The following is a 17663-nucleotide window of genomic DNA, read 5'->3' as shown; positions in this document are numbered from 1 at the left end:
TAGCAATTACCTCTCAATGAACTATTACCACTAGTTAGCAGACACTATGACCATACAAAAGCGGCAACAACATTTGACCTAACAAGCATTAACACATTCCTGGGGGCCAAAGACGTGGATGTTGATTATGGCAGCCCCCTGTACCTCTCTGATTCAGAGGGGTTGGGTTAAATGCGGAAGACACATTTTAGTTGAATACATGCAGTTGGACAACCGACTAGGTATCCCCCTTTCCCTTTCACATGCATGTGTAACCCAACAGGTGTCTAACACACGCTAAGCCACTATTAGTATAGCCCATGGCTAATTAACACACAATTATTCAGTATGTTTCATTATTTATTAGTATAGTAATAGTATTGATACATGATCAAATGTAAGACTGAAACCAGAAGACATTTAGACAGTAGATTACAGTATAGAACAGGGTTACTCAATTCTGACCCTACGAGATCCTGAACCTGCAGGTTCTCTGTTCTACCTGATAATTAATTGCACCCACCTGGCATCCCAGGTCTAAATCAGTCCCTGATCATAGAGGAACAATTAAAAAAACTTAGTGGAACTGGCTTCGAGGTCCAGAGTTGAGACTAGAGACTAAAAGTATAAAAAAAACATTGAACTATATAGATTAGAGGTCGACCGATTTAATCGGAATGGCCGATTCATTTAGGCCGATTTTCAAGTTTTCATAACAATCGGAAATCTGTAAAAAAAAAAATATATATATATATTTAATCTTTATTTAACTGGGCAAGTCAGTTAAGAACACATTCTTATTTTCAATGACGGCCTAGGAACGGTGGGTTAACTGTCTGTTCAGGGGCAGAATGACAGATTTTTACCTCGTCAGCTCGGGGATTCGTTTTTGCAACCTTCCGGTTACTAGTCCAACGCTCTACCCACCTGCCGTACATTGCACTCCACCAGGAGCCAGTATGGCAGGCTGACTACCTGTTACAGCAAGCAAGAAGCCAAGGTAAGTTGCTAGCTAGCATTAAACTTATCTTATAAAAAACAATCAATCTTAACATAATCACTAGTTAACTACACATGATTGATGATATTACTAGTTTATCTTGCATGTCCTGTGTTGCATATAGTTGATGCGCTGCCTGTTCATTTCTTATCGAATCACAGCCTACTTCACCAAACGGGTGATGATTTAACACTGTCGTTGCACCAAACCGAACCATAAACATCAATGCCTTTCTTTAAAATCAATACACAAGTATATATTTTTAAACCTGCATATTTAGTTAATATTGCCTGCTAACATGAATTTCTTATAATTAGGGAAATTGTGTCACTTCTCTTGCGTTCTGTGCAAGCAGTCAGGGTATATGCAGCAGGTTGGGTCGCCTGGCTCGTTGTGAACTGTGTGAAGTCCATTTATTCCTAACAAAGGCCGTAATTAATTTGCCAGAATTGTACATAATTATGACATAACACTGAAGGTTGTACAATGTAACAGCAATATTTAGACTTAGGGATGCCATCCGTTAGATAAAATAGGGAACAGTTCCGTATTTCACTGAAAGAATAAACGTTTTGTTTTCTAAATTATAGTTTCCGGATTCGACCATATGAATGACCAAAGGCTCGTATTTCTGTGTGTTATTATGTTATAATTAAGTCTATGATTTGATATTTGATAGAGCAGTCTGACTGAGCGATGGTAGGCAGCAGCAGGCTTGTAACCATTCATTCAAACAGCACTTTAGTGCGTTTTGCCAGTAGCTCTTCGCTGTGCTTCAAGCATTGAGCTGTTTATGACTTCAAGCCTATCAACTCCCGAGATTAGGCTGGTGTAACCGGGTGCGCGCTAATAGCATTTCAATCGGTGACGTCACTTGCTCTGAGACTTGGAGTAGTTGTTCACCTTGCTCTGCTTTTGTGGAGCGATGGGTAACGATGCTTCGAGGGTGGTTGTTGTCGATGTGTTCCTGGTTCGAGCCCAGGTAGGGAGGAGAGGGACGGAAGCTATACTGTTACACTGGCAATACTAAAGTGCCTATAAGAACATCCAACAGTCAAAGGTATATGAAATACAAATGGTATAATAGAGAGAAATAGTCCTATAATTCCTATAATAACTACAACCTAAAACTTCTTACCTGGGAATATTGAAGACTCATGTTAAAAGGAACCACCAGCTTTCATATGTTCTCATGTTCTGAGCAAGGAACTTAAATGTTAGCTTTTTTTACATGGCACATATTGCACTTTTACTTTCTTCTCCAACACTTTGTTTTTGCATTATTTAAACCAAATTGAACATGTTTCATTATTTATTTGAGGCTAAATTGATTTTATTGATGTATTATATTATGGTAAAAATAAGTGTTCATTCAGTATTGTTGTAATTGTCATTATTACAATTTTTTTTTTTTTTTACATCGGCATCGTCTTTTTTTGGTCCTCCAATAATCGGTATCGGCGTTGAAAAATCATAATCGGTCGACCTCTAATAGAGATACACATTCACAGTGTAACCAGCCAACACATTCACAGTGTAACCAGCCAACACATTCACAGTGTAACCAGCCAACACATTCACAGTGTAACCAACCAACACAACAAGGTGACACACTAACGTCATGCTATAGGAGAAGAGGTTCAAACGGACACAGATTTGATTGACACCAAGATAGACAAACTACTAAAACAGAAAACCGACACCCAGTCACAGCGTAGCCAGAAAACAGCCAGCCAACGGTGCAACGTGATACGCTGAAGGCAAAGCGTTTCAAACTGAACTAATCTAAGCAGACGACCCCCTGCTCGGTCATCCAGCTCCACACTGATCAGACACAGAAAGTAAAATTAACCAGCTCCTTTCCAGATCCTCCCACTGCTCTTCACAGTGGAACTACTCCAACCATCTCTCTCAGTGTGACAACCATAGAATAATTAATGATATAGTTCTATGGTGACAAAAACTACTTCCTTTTAGAATATGAACAACATTCTATAGTTCTATGGTGGATTCTAGTTCTACAAACATAGCTATATAATACATTTTTCATTGAACGTAAACAGCAAGTGACAAAGGCTCTATATTTCAATGGACAACGTCCTTCCTGGTTTGTGAATGGAAAATACGCCTCCTGATGTCATCAACAGAGGCACCATCCATTCTATCCTCTTTGCTTGGGGGGGGCAGCGATTGACTTCACTCTTCTAGTGACATTCTCTAACCCCGAGGGGTTCAATCACAACAACAACAACAAGAAAAAGCCTTAAAATGTCTCGCTGCACACGGTATCAGATGCTTGGCATGAAATATTCATATTTGAAAGCAGACCCGGAGTAAAGGGAGGTGGTGGTGATAGGCGTGGATCTGACTTGCAGAAACTGAGACGCTTTAACCGCACTGACCGATCTCTATATCCACCACAAATAGATGTCAGAAACTCACTTCCTTGTCAATTCCCTTAGATGAGAGAAAGAGAGGCAGAGGGATATTGGAAAGGGTTTTGTCAATGGCTGTGTTTGAAATGACCCCCTATCCTCTACAGTATATAGTGCCCTACTGGTAAATAAGGAATAGGGGTCAAATATAGTGCACTACATAGAGAATAGGAAGCCATTTCAGACCCAGAGAAACAGGTTGTTTTCTCCTGATTCTTCCTGAAAACAATAGACACCTCATCATTCACCTACCATATTCTAAATGATTAGCTATCTGCAATGATAGCTGAGAAACACTATATTACAATTAGATGAATATCCTTCTGTCAAGCCATGTGCTAAGACCTAAACTGCCATGGTTGACGCAGTGGCCTCGTTGCACTTACTAACATCCGCTCTTCTCCCTTCACACGGGTTCCCAGTAATGACGAGATACCTTTAAGTTCTCTGCCAGAGCCGACCATCCATAATTTACCATCTGTTTAAAATTTAAAGGTGCCACACATTAACGTCCTCAGCACCTGCACTTTCACGCTGTCCACCCGCCACGCTCCGTTGCGCTCCCTCATCCCACCGTCTTCCCCCGCTCCCTCATACCACCGTCTTCCCCCGCTCCCTCATCCCACCGTCTTCCCCCGCTCCCTCATCCCACCGTCTTCCCCCGCTCCCTCATCCCACCATCTTCCCCCGCTCCCTCATCCCACAGTCTTCCCCCGCTCCCTCACCCCACCTCTCCTATTATTCAGGCCAATGACAACGAGTTCCCTCTCTCCACCGAGCCGTGTGATGTTAAATCAAAACGGGGGCAGAGGGGGGAGACGGGCCGCGGGGCTGTAAGGGCACCTCCGATTACACCCCAGACTTAATTGGTGGCAGTGGCAAAACTATCAATTCTTTAAGAGCTTTTGTGCTAGCTGCTGGCGGGACTGGGAGTATAGCCTAGCGGTGTCGCAAATGAAACCTGACAGAGCCACCGCTGCTGCAAGACAAATCTTAATCAAATAAATAAATGTTAAAAAGACAAGAAGGGAACAAAGACAGAGAGACCCTGGCTTCTCATGAGTAGCCCAGGGTAGAGGGTAGCATGCAGGAATGCAGCAGGGAGGAGAAGAGAGGCTAGGTATGTATAATTAAGCGGTCTGCGTGACAGCTCGGTTGGCAAAATCCTATTGTCTTGACAGAAGCTTAAGGTTGCCCTTCAGGTTGAGACCACGCGCGTGTGAGGAGGTGTGAGGGGCCTCATCCCCCCCCCCCCCCCCCCCGTCTTTTATTCCCTCACTCAGACCTCCGTCAAATTAAATCGGTGGTTTTAAAACTCAAATAAATCCAACAAGATAGAAGATTCGCCGATCTAAAAGGCCGTCTGTCCCTCAGGGTTATTTTATTTTATTCTCGCCACCCTCCACTCTACCTCGCTACTCTCTGCCTGAAGAGATTGGCTGGGAGGGGAGGGGGGGGCGACTCTGCGTTATCTCCAGGGAGGCAAAGGTTGGGGGAGAGGGAGAGGGAAGAAAAGGCCACAGATTGGTCCTTATCTATTCTGAGCACACCTAAAACAAATTAGACTTGGGGCGCAGTCCCGCCGACGCATCCGGCGATTATTTGGCGCGGCCTCTCTCTCATTAAGAGGCTTGAGATGGATCCCTGGCTCTATTTTCTTCAAGGTCCTGCCTCCCACCATTTTAGGGTGCCTTATCACAATAAAAAAATGTTGTTTTTTTTATGCCAGAGGATGTTGTGCCGCTGCTAACCGCCACCGTTTCATCTCGCCATTTCATGTATTTCACAACACGCCACAAAGAGAGAGGAGGACGAGAGAGAGCGCTGCATGCACGCCATTTTCCGTGGCACTCTGTTTTTCCTGGGGCCGATGCCATGGCGGTGGCCTTTCAGATTCGCTAATTGAGAAGCGGTTTTCTGTTCAATGGGATTGTGCTCCATTTCTCTCTCTCTCTCCTGCATGTTAAGACAACCCATGGTATCAGAGATAGCCTGTAAACACCTTTCCAAGGCTAGCTAATCATCTCCTTTTAGTATATAGTGTCACGGTGAACAGTGGCTCTGTTTACAAGATACAAGGATACATTGGAAGTCTCAGAAACTCAATCAATAAAATATTACTTGAAATGTCTGAGGAATTATCCCCTTGTCTCTCAAGCAGGCTAGGAAGACATACTCTTGCTGTTGACATCTTGCAGTAAACGTGAGCCTTATAACATCTTGTGTACAAATCTCAGATGTATTGAATCATTCTAAATGGGATAATATTTATTTATTGGCCAGATGGTAAGGAGGTTAGATTGTACAATAGAGCACCCATTTGTCAAGTAAAGTGAAGAACTAGCAGAGAGACTGGGAATAAAGGAAAATGTAGCAGACCGTCGGCCTCCGAATTTGTTTGACTGAAAAGGATACGCTGTAGATCTGTACCAAGTACTACAATCTGAATGGGGAGTCTTAGGGCCTCACCCTGTACTGAATAGAAAAAGATGCTGTTGAACATTTCTCTGGTCTGTGACATCACAAAGCACTATGATACATCAACACACTCAGGGGACGAAAGAGTCCTGCACAATGCCTTACTTCTCAGCGCACAACACAGCAGCCATCTTTAAAAACGAGCTAGCCAACCGTCCACAATCACAGTTTGTCGTCGTCAAATTCGTATGAATTTGTGAAGATCGCTCAATGAGCAATAGTAGCTTTAGCACGTGGGGGAAACGGAGTATCTCATTCCCTCTGACAGCCCCTAGCGATCTTTCAATAATTCATGGTGCATTTAAGCTGCATCTCTCTCACACTTTTAAACTGTTTATGAACACAACCTCAGAATGGGGCTGGTAGAGAAATGGATACACATTAGTCCTGGAACATGAGTCCTTCCCTAAAATCAACTACAGTGTAACAGTGTGATAGCGCTCCACACACTAAGTGGTAAGACTGAAGTAAAAGAAGAGTAGAGATGAGAAATAACATGTGGGTTCAGTAAAACACTTCAGTTGGAAGGTGCCTTCGGAAGCAGGACATAAGCATTTGGGATATACTCAGAAGCTGTCTGAGTCACAGCCCTGGTGAGACCTGGCCTACCGTACCAGGGTTACAATGACATTGTGTTTAACTGTAGGACGCAGGGCTCCCTTGCGGAAGAGACTTTGGTCTCAATGGGACTCCCTGTTGAAATAAAGAGTGAGTATAGGTTCTCTCAGACACACGAACACCGACTGCACCTAGAACCCTGGAGCCACACCAGGCAGAGTTAGCTGCTGGGGAAATGTTAGGTTGGGTGAGATGCCTCCTCTACACCACACTAATCCATTATGGGGTCAGACAGAGAGAGACACAGAGAGAGAGACACAGAGAGAGAGAGAGAGAGAGAGAGAGAGAGAGACACAGAGAGAGAGAGAGATGGAAAGGATGGAGAGTGAGACAGAGATGAAAGGGATGGAGAGAGAGAGAGAGAGAGAGAGAGAGACATGGAAGGGGTGAGAGAGAATGAGAGATTGCATTGCTTGCTGGGTGTCTGTATAGCACTTTGACATCGGCTGATGTAAAAAGGGCTTCATAGATACATTTGATTGATTGATTGATTGATTGAGAGAGGGAGGGAGTAAGAGAGAGGGAAAGAGATATGGAGACACAAAGAGAGAATGAGGGAATGACAGATTGAGTGAGCGAGAGAAGCAGACAGACTGCTGCAGAACAGAACAGCACAGCGGTGACACGGGGCAATCCTCCAGGGTCCTGCATTAGTGCGCTAAATTAAAGGGGGTATTAGATTAAATTGGCTCTCCGATTTCAGGGGTGTGAGTAAAATTCTGATTTGCATTTATCCAGCGCTACTTAAGATATAATTAGTTCAGGGTGATTCCCATGTGGAAAACACTGACAACCAAATCTAACTGGCTTCTGCCGCTAGCTTATAGTCTCTTCCTCCCTTCCTAGGTGAGAGGTACAAGCTGCTAATGTTTACGTGTGTGTGTGTGTGTGTGTGTGTGTGTGTGTGTGTGTGTGTGTGTGTGGTGTGTGTGTGTGTGTGTGTGTGTGTGGGGAGTGGGGGACTGTGACTGTGTGAGTGTGACTGTGTGAGTGTGCCTGCGTGCGTGCGACTGCGTGTGTGCGACTGTGTGCGTGCGACTGTTTGCGGGCGTGCAACCCCGTGACTGTGTGCGTGTGACTGCGTGCGTGCGACAGCATGACTGTGTGTGACTGCGTGCGTGCGACAGCATGACTGTGTGTGACTGTGTGTGACTGCGTGCGACAGCATGACTGTGTGTGACTGTGTGTGACTGCGTGCGTGCGACAGAATGACTGTGTGTGTCTGTGTGTGACTGCGTGCGTGCGACAGCATGACTGTGTGCGACTGTGTGTGACTGCGTGCGTGCGACAGCATGACTGTGTGTGACTGTGTGTGACGGCGTGCGTGCGACAGCATGACTGTGTGCGACTGTGTGTGACTGTGTGCCTGCGACAGCATGACTGTGTGCGACTGCGTGCGTGCGACAGCATGACTGTGTGTGACTGTGTGTGACTGCGTGCGTGCGACAGCATGACTGTGTGCGACTGCGTGCAACCCCGTGCACCTGTCCTGAAGTCTATACAAACTCGCTCCAGTGCTTATTTTCACCACGTTTGCGACTCGACATGGAACCATGCAGGATTGTTTACAGCACTGAGATGTGGTGAAAAAGGACTGAATCTGAACATATCAAAAATACATCCAACCCAAGTGGGTATGTAACTAACTTCACACCTTCTACAATGCCTTTGAACCCCAAAACACACAGCCTCCTCGGCACAACCTGATTCTATAATTACAGGTACCGAGACAAAAATAATAATTACCGTTACCGGTAGAAGAGGAACCCCATAATCTGAATGACAGAACTCACAATTCAAGTACCTCTCTCTCTTTTAAAGGCAAGTTTGGATTTGTTTTTGTTTTTCACACCCTCCCTTCCTTCCATGGTAATTCCAACGGTCTTAGTTGGCAAATGGATGTTTTTCCCGAACCCAGCCAAACCATCCATCAGGCATGAAAGGGCGTCTTCCTAAACACCTCGTTTGAGAACACCTGTTAGGACCTGGGATGTGGAGTCAACATCAAATGAGCCTCTATTGGACACCTGCAACCGGCAGCATTTAACGACATCCTGTAGTCATTTTTTTCACTTTTCCTGTTGAAAAACGAAGTAAACACACATGCTAAAGGATACCAAAGAAAATTAATGCGCAAAAGAGTGTATTTTAGACTTCAAACTTCCAAGGAGTAGGACATTCAAAGACTTGGTCTGATAGTGACTGTGATGTCATCAGACCCCCCTTGCTTGAGGAACAATAGAGAACAAAAAAGGAAAGCCCCCCCCCAGGACCACCTACTGAGATCTGCCTTTTGTTAAGTGAACTGGGTGTTAAATGAGGTGAAAAGGAGACTGGAGTAGGACTTTAAAACCCACAACAAGCAGGTTTCAGAGGGAGGTGCAGAGGGAATATGTCTCTTGTGGTTAAAGGAGTTATATGGCGTAAAGCTGATGTTGATGTACTGGTAATCAAGCCAAGTATCAATAACACTAACCTGGTCCCAGGCTGTATAGCCAACGCCTAAGGTCTTTGTCAACAGATCAGGGACCAGTCTAGGAAAACACGGACCTACCTGTAACACGGGTAACAAGGATTGTGTGGTTTAATGGAGGCAGCAAAGTGATCAATATTTTACCACATGCACCATACAGTCAACACTGAAGGCAAGCCTGATGTAGTCATCGCACGCTAGAAATATGGGACCAAATCATTAACTTGACTAAAGTGAATGCACTATAAATTCTTCCAAACGTGACACCTTCAAATGGGGGATGAGATACATAAAGTGCTTTCATTTCTAAATGGTTAAACAGACGTGCATGAAAATACCCTCAAATAAAAAGTGAAATTTTGTACTATCCCCTCGTAAAATATTTGATCTCAAATTCAAAATACTGGAGTGTAGAGCCAAATGTTTAGCTTCTCTGTCCAAATAAATACACAGGGTAGTATACGCGTGTACCATACAGTCTAAACTGAATCCAAAATTTGAGGTAAACAAACTAAACCTCCATAGTGTCCTGTTAACACAGAAACCATTAACTCACAATCCTTCAGACGGACCTAGAAGACAGTTCAGGACAGTATCATTACTAATTCCATCATAACATTCAGTCTAAAGATGGAACCAGCCAACAATCTCACTTTCTTATACACAGTCTGTTGGAACCAAACAAAATCCTGAACAAATTGGCGGTATGATGAATAAATAATAAGATGTCCTGGGTCATTACTTCACTAGATCCACAACATGGGGCGGCAGGGTAGCCTAGTGGTTAGAGTGTTGGACTAGTAACCGAAAGGTTGCAAATCACCGAGCTGACAAGGTTTAAAATGTCATTCTGCCCCTGAACAGGCAGTTAACCCACTGTTCCTAGGCCGTCAGTGAAAATAAGAATTTGTTCTTAACTGACTTGCCTGGTTAAATAAAGGTAAACAACATGCATCCATCTGCATATTCACTCAGATCCTGTGCATTATTTAGGAGTTATGAATCAATGTTTCCATTGTTTTCTATAAGGTAGGCAAGAAACATCAAGGGAAGCAATAAGAAAACCGCCTAACAAGGAACAACATGCTTTCTTTAAGCCGTCTCCTCCCTTTCATCTACACGGATTGAAGTGGATTTAACAAGTGACATCAATAAGGGATCATAGCTTGTCACCTGGACTCACCAGGTCAGCCTACGTCATGGTAAGAGCAGGTGTTCCTAATGTTTCGTACACTCAGTGTATGTCTGTATCTCCAAAGGAACAATGAGCTTTCAACACATTCATAAACCACGACCAAGTTCTGAAAAAATGTACGGGGGGGGGGGGTAGACGAGGACTATTACACGTTGAAGAGAGACGTACTGTACAGTAAGTTATTCAACAGTAGACCAAGTGATATTATATTAGGACCCCTTTTTAAAAACTCGGCTCTACCTGCCACTTAACTATTGAACCAATCGCTGGCCCGTGCTGGCCTACCGCGCCATAGTGTGTTGTGGTGGTGTACCACAATAGAAACCTGTGTTGTGTCAGAGGAAGTCATTACCATGAACACAATCTTACAACTATCTGTATTCCACCACAGTCCTTTATAAACAAAATGTCAGGCGCCAAATAAATCAATTAAAATCAGCAATTAAAAAAAACAGCCCTGCCCTCTGAATGTAGAGGGCACTGAAACTAAATGCTCTCGCTAGCTGTCAATTCTGTTTGTCCATTTTCTCTCTTTCCTTCCTTGGTCTAAAAACCAAAAACACACCCATACTAGTTTTTCCAGCACTATCCCATTACTGTAAGTGCATCACCCCAAAAACTTCCAGACGTCTTTGCATTACAATTGTTTTCTAGGGCCCATCATTACTGTATTCAAGTATGTGAAAAGTATCACCCCTAAAATATTGATCCACATTCGGTCATAATGGCCTCAAATACAATAGAAAATGATTTCACCTCAAAAACCCGCTATCCTCAATCAATTCCTATAGGATCAGGCGAACAGAATGTGTCTGGGGGGGATTTTATTTCATTACACCCCTCCCTCCGTATTAAACTAGGGGAGTGTTATGAGACGGACGCCATCAGCGGGCCCTGCCATCACTCTCACGGTGGTCGGTCCTGGTGCTTTGTGGGTAATCGATCTTCACCGTCCAGAGACTGTCTCCATAATTGGTTAAAATGACCGGGGTGCAGAGAGGGATGACTCTCTCACCCCCTCTCTCGCTCTCTCTGCTGAAAACCATTTCCCAGCTCTGGCTTGGAGCCGAGCCAAGCCCGGGGTTGTTCGGATGCGTTCCAGCCCCAGCCTGACTGGCAGCAATTACGGGGTGTCTGAGCCAAGCTCAGCTTGCGCTCCGCACAAACACCCCTAATTACTGCCAATTAGGCTAGGCGGGTAGGCAGATTGGAGAAGCCGGGGGGATGTTCAGGCATGGGTGGGCATGGAAACTATTTTCAAGGGCTTAGAAAACGTGACTGGATGAAAAGGTTAATACTTTGGAGTGCGGGGAGGGAGGGAGGACGGTGAAGGAGGGGAGAGAAGGATAATAACAAAAGAAAGGAAAAGGGGGAGGGAGTGAATGCCCCCCCCCCCCCCGGTTTCCTGGTTCTATTTTCTCACCTCCAACGACGAGCCCGGTTTCTTTTTCAGCTCCTCACATTTCCTGAACTTGCAGATCTGGTGGCCCGTCTTACGGTTCCGACAACTGCTGCACACGCCGCAGTTGATTAGCCGCCGGCAGGGCGCGCACACCCCGCACCGCTTCCTTTTCTTCTTCGCCGGGTTCCCGCCGGACGCAGAGGAATTATTCTGTGGGCAGTCTGCCAGATTGGCAATTTGAAACGCACTGTCTGTAACGGCTGCCGAGGCTGCGGGGGAGTGAAGGGCTGTCATGACGATGACCCCGGGAGGTAATGAGATGCCCCCTAAAGCCGGAATGGCGGAAAAAGTTCCGACACGTTCCTGGAGATTCATTATCTCTGCTTCGCCGGCGCCGCATTTCAGCTTGTTCATGCATTCTCCCGCTAAAGGTCTGCAGTGTTCGGGGGATAAGGTAGAGAGGAAATTATTATTTGCCATTTGCTGTAGCGTTTCTGGCGGCACGCCATGCTTCCCCGGCCTCTGGGAGTCATTCCTGTGCATGCTGGTCCTATTAGGGTTTATTGTGGCCGATTTCCTCCCCCAGAGCATGGCGTTATCGCAGTTCCACGGGGACATGCCTATCCGGGCACTGGGGAAAATGGGGGTCGTGATGCGGGCGATCTTGGCCGTCTGGCCGAACGCGCCGTTGGTTTTGTAAAAGTTTGCGAAAGAGCGGTACCGTTCCATCTCAGCGTTATAATCCAAAAGTTGGCTTAATCCACCATCCTGGAGGTTCTGCAAGTTCTGCAGGTTCTGCAGGTTCTGAAGGTTATCCTTTTGTAAGAGAGACACGTCTGCGTTCTGTCCGTTCTCAATGCAGAGAGCATTGTTTATATTAGACATGGCTGGGGGACGGTTGAGCAGGGTTCACTGGGGAAAGAGTCCGGGGTCGCCGTCAACGGTGGCCTTCGTCAAACTAGAAGCTGCTGGTTACCACCAACAATATGTTACCATCCTGCTTCTGTCTCCTCCAGCACTAGAACACAAAGAACAAACAATTACAGACACAACAGGAAAACAACATCCTCAGCCTAATCCATTTCCATTTTCTCTCCAAGTTTTTCCATGAGATAAAAAGCTGATAAAAGACGTTTGACGAATCAGCTGGCATGTCATTCATTTTCTTCTTTCGGACTATTTTAGAATGAAACGCATCTCAAACTATTGCGAGCAGATCCTTATCTGGTGACAATAATATAATAGCTGTGACACACCAACATGTCATAACGGGATACAGGAATTAGCATGCTCGAGAAGACAGCACTAGCTTCGTGTCAGAGAGAATATCAAGAGATTTTTTTTATATGGTTGTCAAAGGATTCCTGGATATATTGAAATAAGTCTTGTCAATGATGTATTTGATGGTATATTCTGGCAGAGGATAAACAAATACATATGGATGGGATATAAACGACACCAGTCACTTTAACAATATAAGCACAATATCCAACCAAAAAGCATCATCCATGCACACTGAAACTAACTACTCTGGAACGTCAACACAAAATCCCTGACATTATCCTGATGCTCTACAGTCTCCAAAACAATGTGCACATTGAACACCTCACGAGGGACAACATTTTATATTATCTTCACCACCACTGATGCTCTTCTAACGCCATAAGGTCTCTCCCATGTAAACCCACTCCCATTCGGCCTCTTAATAGCACCTGCTATTCATTCATGGATCCCGGGTTCTATTACACTGACAGCGGAGAGAGACCACCACTGGTGCATTTCAACCCAACCTGTGAAGCCACAGACAGACCTCCACAGACAACTGTAGTGTCAAGTGCCTTAGGGGGGGAGAGTCCATTTCCTCTCTTCCCTCTCCCCCTCTCTCTCCCCCAGTCTGTCTGGAATTGGTTTCCACTGATAAAAGCCCCATTAGACACTTCTCTCCCCCCCTCCCTCCATTAACTTTTGCAGGCTCTTTCATTCTTTGTTTAATTGCCAAAGCCAATCCATTGCGGGTAAACACTGAAGCATTTTGAGTCTCTTCCATGGTACAACCCAACAGCTAGCTCCCAAAATGAATGATAAATATCCACACAGGAACAGTGGAACCACTGAGAGAGAACATATATACAACTGCCCAGCAAGCAGTATTTGTGCTTACATCTCCTCTACCACAAAATGAAATTCCTGAATGATGAAATCCAGGCCAAATAATGGATTACCCGTTTTTGTTTTATTAATATTCAACTTGAGGACAAAGCTAAAATAGATCATTTTTCTAAAATCACAATATTAAACAAATGTAATTAGTAACGGTTTGAACACAATGACAGACTACCTGATAATATGAAGCAAATATCCATACAAATGCATAATGTAGATATAGATAGATAGATAAGACAGATAGTAGGTGGAAACAAAAAACATGCCATGGTGTGCCATCCCAAAAGCACCCCACCGCCACCAGTAAACAAAACCGTCCATGCCTCAATGATCGGCCCTGCTCGCAGTCATTATTACTTAATCAATTCACCCCAGGAGCAAAATAGGCAGCCCAAAGGCAATCAAGTCACGACTATCGATTCTCAGCCTGTAAACAAACTTTGGAAAGACAGAAATGTTCGATACTTAGAGAAAGAGAGGGAGGGCGAGAGAGGGAGACAGAGACAGGACCACAGTAGTGTACGTCCGATGACGACTGACGAGCCCTTGTGTGACTGCTGTGGCTTCCATTAATTATCGCTAGTCTGGTCTGTCGGAGACACTCGGAGACCAAAGGTCATGCAGAAACAATCCATAGAAGGCTCTGGACAGTACAAATAAACCGTTACAATCAATCCGACAGCGACTGGATCACTTTACCGCCAGCTTTAGCCGACGTAAATCGGAGGGGGGGGGGCAGCAGTATCAGAAAAGCATGCAAAATATCATATGACGCTGCCTGTACTGGGTAAAATGGAAGAGCATCACCTACCTACCAGGTTCCTGGCGAGAAGAGATTCCAGACGCCTAGCAGTCGGCTGCCAACACAGAGCGGCACATTACCGCAAGGCGCGATGGAGATATAAAATAACGCGAGGATGTGGGAAGAGCACAGCCACACTGAAAAAGAGCGCTCAAAACAAAAGGAGCATGTTTACAGACTTATTTTCCTGGCTTGAGAAAAAAAGTACAAAAAAATAGCAAACTTAAAGCGATAGCTTATCGAGCTTTTTAGAAGAAAAAAAACGGTTTATTATTATAAAACCACGGCGCTGTAGGGGGGAAATAACGGTGCGTTGTAGGTGTTTCCTCTGCTTGGTCCGAGGTGTATTGTGTGTGGCTGCCTAGTGTTAGCTCCGTGCTGTCTCCTGTCGCTGTGTGTGGCTGATTGGTGCTGAGGTGAGGAAGCTAGGATGTGGACACCTACTGATCATTGGTTAGAAATTACTATAGAAACACTAGGAGCACTCGGGAGGGGGCTGGCTTAGGGCCAATGACTGTGGCTTAGGGCGCTCTGCCGGGAAATAACTCCGGGAAGCTGCGTCTTAACCTTTTGTCGTTCCCTTTCTCTCCTCTTCCATTTCATTCGGACACGCGAAGCGTTTAGAGGGTTGTCATTTACAGTATGCGTCTTTTAATAGGGATTTGCGCTTCGCGTGAGGGAAATCTTGTCAAATTAATTGGAATTGAGCGGTCCAGTGATGAAGATAAAATGCCTCCTATCAGGGTGTTTTTTTTCTCTCTCCCCTCTCGGTTAGAACGACTGCCATAATTACGAAGACCTGCGCGTGCCACCACGGGGATTCATCACGATTAGGCTATAAATCCTCCCCGATAGCCACAAATGCATGGCTCCCGCGTAGAAACACATGGATGCACTGCACATTTATTCTATGTGCCCATGTGAGATGCACTCCATTCACAATATTATGGAATATAATTTCTCGCTAATGCACGTGAAATATGGTAATGTAAGGAATAATGAAATTATGGCGCCAATCAATTACCGAGCCAATCATTCAACCAACACAAATTAGGCCTATAGATGTGCAGTTGGTGGTGTAGGCTAGCTTGAAATTATTAAACATCCCTCAAACTCAAGATAATTAATTTCATGAATAGACTATGCATGAAAAGTGCCAAGACAATGCGATTTCAATAGATCTGGGCTATTTGCCCAAATAGAAGTTGATCCCAATTTGACCGAAATCTACCTTTAGTTATAATTAGTGACAAAGCTGTCAGATCACTTGTCAACTTTAAAATGTCTTGAAAATAAACTTAAATAAGTAGCCTATTTTAAAACGGTAAACTTTAAAGTAAAAATTGCTTGCGGCTAAAACAATGGCTCTCCCAAACAGACAGCAACACACACCCCTGATTACAAATGTCAGGCACCTGTGCGGCAATTAGCCACTCCCACAAATCAGCCAAGACAATGAGCGGAGCAATTAATAGAACGTCTGGAGTTATCTGCCACATTCAAAACAACTGGGAACTCGAAAAATACGAGGTCAAATAATGACGTCAGTGATCTTCAGGTCGGAAAGTCGGAGCTCTAAAAAGAGGCTCGAGTTCCGGTGCTGGAATTCCGAGTTGGATGACCATTCAAATCGATTTTCCCCAGTCAGAGCAATTTTTTTTCCGGAGTTCCCAGAGATTGTGGCAATAGTTAAGCACTGATTATGGAGAATGATTGAATGGGTAAATTACATAATTGTATACACATATGCTTCATAAATCTATAGTTTAAAAAGTAAAACAAGTTTAAATACTAAAAAAAAAAGATTCCATTGTGAAGGACTACCCTTCACAGTTATACACTATATATACAAACGTTTGTGGACACCCCTTCAAATTAGTGGATTCAGCTATTTCAGCCACACCAGTTCTTCACATTTCGGCCCTGCTAGAGCTGCCCGGTCAACTGTAAGTGCTATTATTGTGAAGTGGAAACATCTAAGCGTGTCAACTGCTCAGCCGCAAAGTGGTAGGCCACACAAGCTCAGAGAACGGGACCGCCAAGTGCTGAAGTGCATAGCTCATAAATATCGTCTGTCCTCGGTTGCAACAATCAACACCGAGTTACAAACCGCCTCTGGAAGCAACATCAGCACAATAACTGTTCATCGGGAGCTCCATGAGGTGGGTTTCCATGGCTGAGCAGCCACACGCAAGCCTAAGATCACCATGCGCCATGCCAAGCGTCGGCTGGAGTGGTGTAAAGCTCGCCGCCATTGGATCTGGGTTTGGCGGATGCCAGTTGAACGCTACCTGCCCTAATGCATAGTGCCAACTGTAAAGTTTGGTGGATGAGGAATAATGGCCTCGGCAGTTTTTCATGGTTCGGCTAAGGCCCCTTAGTTCCAGTGAAGGAAAATCTTAACGCCAAAGCATACAATGGCATTCTAGACGATTATGTGCTTCCAACTTTGTGGCAAGAGTTAGGGGAAGGCCCTTTCCTGTTTCAGCATGACAATGCCCCCTTGCACAAAGCGAGGTCCATACAGAAATGGTTCATCGAGATTGGTGTGGAAGAACTTGACTAGCCTGCAGAGCCCCGACCTCAAATACCATCAAACACCTTTGGGATGAATTGGAATGCTGACTGCGAGCCAAGCCTAATTGCCCAACATCAGTGCCTGACCTCGCTAATGATCTTGTGGCTGAATGGAAGCAAGTTGCCGCAGCAATGTTCCAACATCTAGAAAGCCTACCCAGAAGAGTGGAGGCTGTTATAGCAAAGGGGGAACCAACTCCATATAAATGCCCATGATCTTGGAATGAGATGTTCAATGAGCAGGTGTCCATATTGGGGCTCCCGAGTGGCGCAGCGGTCTAAGGCACTGCATCTCAGTGCTTGAGGTGTCACTACAGACACCCTGGTTCGATTCCAGGCTGTATCACTACCGGCTATGATTGGGAGTCCCATAGGGCAGCGCACAATTGTCCCAGCGTCATCCGGGTTTGTCCGGTGTAGGCCGTCCTTGTAAATCTGAATTTGTTCTTAACTGACTTGCCTAGTTAAATAAAGGTTAAAACAAATTAAAAATATACTTTTGGTCAAGTAGTGCACCTAAAAACGGTCAAATACATTGGCC

At 44.8% G+C, this 17663-nt stretch overlaps 1 protein-coding gene across 2 annotated transcripts in view; it reads right to left on the bottom strand.

Annotated features, from left to right (window-relative positions):
- cxxc4 (CXXC finger 4) overlaps positions 1-15922 on the bottom strand; it is a 33161-nt gene extending 17239 nt beyond the window's left edge. The window contains exons 1-2 of one of the 2 annotated variants that reach the window (XM_031815066.1): positions 14555-15922; positions 11602-12598 (exon numbers count right to left, since the gene is read on the bottom strand). In XM_031815066.1, the coding sequence (XP_031670926.1) occupies positions 11602-12465 (864 nt within the window). In that variant the 5' untranslated portion in view covers positions 12466-12598; positions 14555-15922. The remainder of the gene's footprint in view (positions 1-11601; positions 12599-14554) is intronic. The other variant, XM_031815067.1, reaches the window with a different exon arrangement.
- Between the last annotated feature and the right edge of the window lie 1741 nt (positions 15923-17663).

This window comes from Oncorhynchus kisutch, unplaced genomic scaffold (genome assembly GCF_002021735.2).
Source record: "Oncorhynchus kisutch isolate 150728-3 unplaced genomic scaffold, Okis_V2 Okis07a-Okis12b_hom, whole genome shotgun sequence".
Classification (NCBI taxonomy): Eukaryota; Metazoa; Chordata; class Actinopteri; order Salmoniformes; family Salmonidae; genus Oncorhynchus; species Oncorhynchus kisutch.
Note: the sequence above shows the minus strand (reverse complement) of the source record. Positions and strands in the feature narration are given on the sequence as shown.